Source organism: Gopherus flavomarginatus, chromosome 5 (assembly GCF_025201925.1).
Source record: "Gopherus flavomarginatus isolate rGopFla2 chromosome 5, rGopFla2.mat.asm, whole genome shotgun sequence".
In the NCBI taxonomy this organism is placed as follows: Eukaryota; Metazoa; Chordata; order Testudines; family Testudinidae; genus Gopherus; species Gopherus flavomarginatus.
In genome coordinates this window covers 66,970,054-66,973,899 of record NC_066621.1, presented here as the reverse complement: position 1 = coordinate 66,973,899, position 3,846 = coordinate 66,970,054, and the positions used below count along the sequence as shown (strand labels likewise).

At 49.1% G+C, this 3,846-nt stretch overlaps 1 protein-coding gene across 1 annotated transcript; it reads right to left on the bottom strand.

The window, feature by feature from the left end:
- Positions 1–2,323: 2,323 nt before the first annotated feature.
- LOC127052023 (histone H4-like) lies at positions 2,324–2,659 on the bottom strand. Its single transcript, XM_050955193.1, has one exon. It carries the CDS (start codon positions 2,645–2,647, stop codon positions 2,336–2,338), a length of 312 nt encoding a protein of 103 aa, XP_050811150.1. The 5' UTR covers positions 2,648–2,659; the 3' UTR covers positions 2,324–2,335.
- Positions 2,660–3,846: the final 1,187 nt, after the last annotated feature.

Sequence of the window (3,846 nt, the reverse complement as noted above, 5' to 3'; positions counted from 1 at the left end):
GGGGCTGAACTCCATCAGCCCCCACCCCCCCCGTTCATGTCTAAAGAAAAGATTCTGTACTGCCTGGACTATCATAGCAGCTGGAGGCTGCCTCCCCCTCATTTTATCTCACTAAAAAGTCAGTGTTTCTTATTCCTGCATTCTTTATTACTTCATCACACAAATGGGGGGACCCTGCAAGGTAGCCCAGAAGGGTTGGGGGAGGAGGGAAGCAATGGGTGAGGTTGTTGCAGGGACACCCCCTAGAATGGCATGCAGCTCATCATTTCTGTGGGATCTGACACGGAGCAGCTGTGCTCTCTGGTTGTCTGATACACTGGTTCTCTAGTACACTTGCCCCATATTCTAGGCAGGACTGACTCTATTTTTAGATACAACATAAAGGAGGGAATGACCCCCCCTCGGGTCATTTTTGTCTTTGTGCCCCTGGCTGACCTCAGCGAAGGTCAGCCCGGAGCACCCATGGCAGCAGCAGACGGTACAGAACGACTGATAACCGTCATCTTATAGTCAATTTACAATGGCACAGCAGACGGTACAGAACAACTGGTAACCATCTCTGCTACTTTGCAAAGGCAAATTAATGCTGCTGCGTAGCGCTGCAGTACCGCCTCTGTCAGCGGCATCCAGTACACATACGGTGACAGTGACAAAAGGCAAAATGGGCTCCATGGTTGCCATGCTATGGCGTCTGCCAGGACAATCCAGAGAAAAAGGGTGCGAAATGATTGCTGCTGTTGCTTTCACGGAGGAAGGAATGAGTGATGACATTTACCCAGAATCACCCGCGGCACTGTTTTTGCACCATCATGCATTCGGATCTCAACCCAGAATTCCAATGGGCGGGGGAGACTGCGGGAACTATGGGATAGCTACGGGATAGCTACCCACAGTGCAATGCTCCAGAAATCGACGCTAGCCTCGGTACATGGACACACACCACTGAATTATTGTGCTTTGTGTGGCCGCGTGCACTCGACTTTATACAATCTGTTTTACAAAACCGGTTTATGTAAAATCGGAATAATCCTGTAGTGTAGACGTACCCTTACTGTCCAAATACATAGAACCAGCATTAGGCCCACCAGAGAGAGGAGAGAAGCAGAAATTATTTGTATTCTGGCAGACGCTAGCTATCAGAGCCCCCTTGGCTCAGACACCATGCAAACAGATTCTAAATGACAGTCCCAGCCTCCAGAACAACAGTGGAATACTGAACAGTATTTGGCCTGGTAGAATATAAGAATAACACCCCTCATGCTTTCTGCTCACCCTCAGATATGAAAACTGGGGATCAATAGTGTCCCACTCTCCACCAGCCTGTACTAGGGCAGAATTGTAAGGAATCATTTAAATCAAAGGGCCTGATTCTTCTCTCATCCCAACTTTACCCCATTTTCTTCAGTGGAGTTAGTCCTGATTTGCACTGGCACATCAAAGCAGAATCAGCCCCAAAAGTCTTTAGAAACGCAGTGATGCTGAATTAGTGTCAACACTTTCTCGAGAAGCATCTTTCCAAATAGACGCCCACCCCTCACAGAAGATGGGGGTGCTCTAAATGCAGTAATTAATAGGCAGCACCACAATAAATACTGTAAACATCAATACTACTAAATCTTCAGCAGACTTTTTGCATCTGCTTGTAGAGAATTTGTTTTTCATGGAAGACAAAGCAGTGACTGTGTGGAAATTACACCTTTGCCCATGCTGAAATACAATAATGTCGCATTCTGAATCATATAAAAATTACAGCTTTGCCATATATTCTGTACTATATAGGGTAATTTAATCAAAGCAGCAAAATAGGCTATTATGAATCCTCAGTGTAGCTCTAAAGCTTGAGTTCTAATAGCAAGTTATGCACCACTTCATTTAAGTCACTGTTCACTTCATCCACATAAAACCTGAGTCATCAGAATCATATGGTGTAGGGAGGCAAAACCCAACCCGTTCCACCAAATTAGGTGTAGGGCTGCAATGCAGCTGACCCAAGGGCATTATTCCAGTTCACAAAGTTGGAGCAATGTCCACAGCCTCACCTCACCACTTGTGCCAGTGTTAGGGCTGCTATATCTAAAGAACGATGGACCTCATAGCTCCTCCCGCAGCCAAACCTCAATATTGCTCTCTGTGGAGGGTTATGTGGGATGAGTGAGAAAACAGTTCCTCCTCTCAGCAGCTCCCTGCTCCTCTGAAGCCCAACTGGTGGGCTAAGGTGCTACAGAAAGTCTAGCATGGGTCCTTCACACCAAGGTAAATTTCACTCCAAGGGAATTTCTTCTTGCTATTCATGTGTAGTTTGGAAATGCTCCAGGGAGAGAATTAGTGGCACAGCTTAGCCTCCAAATCCGTACAGAGTACGACCCTGGCGCTTCAACGCATAAACAACATCCATAGCAGTCACAGTCTTCCGCTTCGCATGCTCGGTGTAAGTGACGGCATCTCGGATCACGTTCTCCAGAAACACTTTCAGCACCCTGCGAGTCTCCTCGTAAATGAGACCTGAAATACGCTTCACTCCCCCACGACGAGCCAAACGACTAATAGCGGGTTTTGTAATGCCCTGGATATTATCCCTCAACACCTTCCTATGGCGCTTAGCACCTCCTTTCCCGAGACCCTTGCCTCCCTTACCACGACCAGACATCTTCACAAGAGTTGCAAACACAGCTGTTTGCTCCAGGGAACATCAAAATCACAATCTGGCTCCTTGGGGAAATGTCTTAGATTAACCAAGCCAGCCTCTTTTCATCTCTGGCCAGCTTTTCTGGCCCATTCCACTACTCAGTCACTGTCAAGAGAAAAGAGATTACTTGTCACTTGCTTGGTGGGAGGAGTCAGCAGTGGGTATAGAGCTTGCCTAGACCAATACTGTGCTTCGTTCCTGCAGTTCCAGTCACAGGGAGCATGTGGGGTTTGGCCAGAGCACTATGCATTCCTCTATGCCCTCCCCGTCAGACCTTTAGAGACCTGGACAGCTAGTGTAAGGTACGGCAGCCCTAAATTGCTCTAACATACTCCAGGGCCACCCAGAGGATTCAGGAGGCCTGGGATCTTCAGTGGTGGGGGGCCCCCGCTTTGGTGGTAATTTGGAGGGAGGTCCTTCCGCTCCAGGACCCGCCACCGAAGTGCCCCGAAGACCTGCGGCGGGGGGCCCCCGCCGCTGAATTACTGTCGAAGCGGGACCCAGCACTTTGGCGGCAGGTCCCACTTCAACGGTAATTCGGCAGCGGGGGGTCCTTCCTCTCCTGAGTGGAAGGATCCCTCCGCCACCAAAGACCCGGAGCGGAAGAAGCTCCGGGGGCCTTGGCCCGGCGAGAGTTTTCCAAGGTCCCAGGAGTGAGTAAAGAACCCAGCTCCAGAGGCCCCGAAAAACTCTTGTGGGGGCCTGGGGCAAATTGCCTCACTTGCCCCCCTGACGTACTCTGGAGTTGAGGCAGAGAAAGAGGGTAGCAGAGAATCTGATCCTCCTTTCCTTCATAAAAGCCTATTTACACTGAAGTCAATAGCAAAACTTCTGCTGAGTTCAATGAAAGTGGACTTCCCAGGGTGTCTACACTGAACTGTAGGCCCAGAGCAGTGGGAGTCATGTCAGCTGACCTGTGTTAGGGGACCCTGGGCTTAAGAGTCCACATTGTATTTTAACCCTGGGTTAAGAATTTTTTCTGACCTCTGCTTGAACCTAGGGCTCTGGTGTCCAAACTGCAGTGTGCAGATCTGCATCTCAAAGTATCTAAGAATCCCTAGCACACACCCATCCCAAAATGTGGCCATTCTAGCTCTAGGAATGTGGTGCACCATGGAAAAACTTTACTGCCTGCCCTGCATGCTACAAGGAAGCAACTT

Excerpts from the sequence above, each read along its gene's own strand:
- LOC127052023 (XM_050955193.1), bottom strand. The coding sequence starts at position 2,647 with ATGTCTGGTCGTGGTAAGGGAGGCAAGGGTCTCGGGAAAGGAGGTGCT.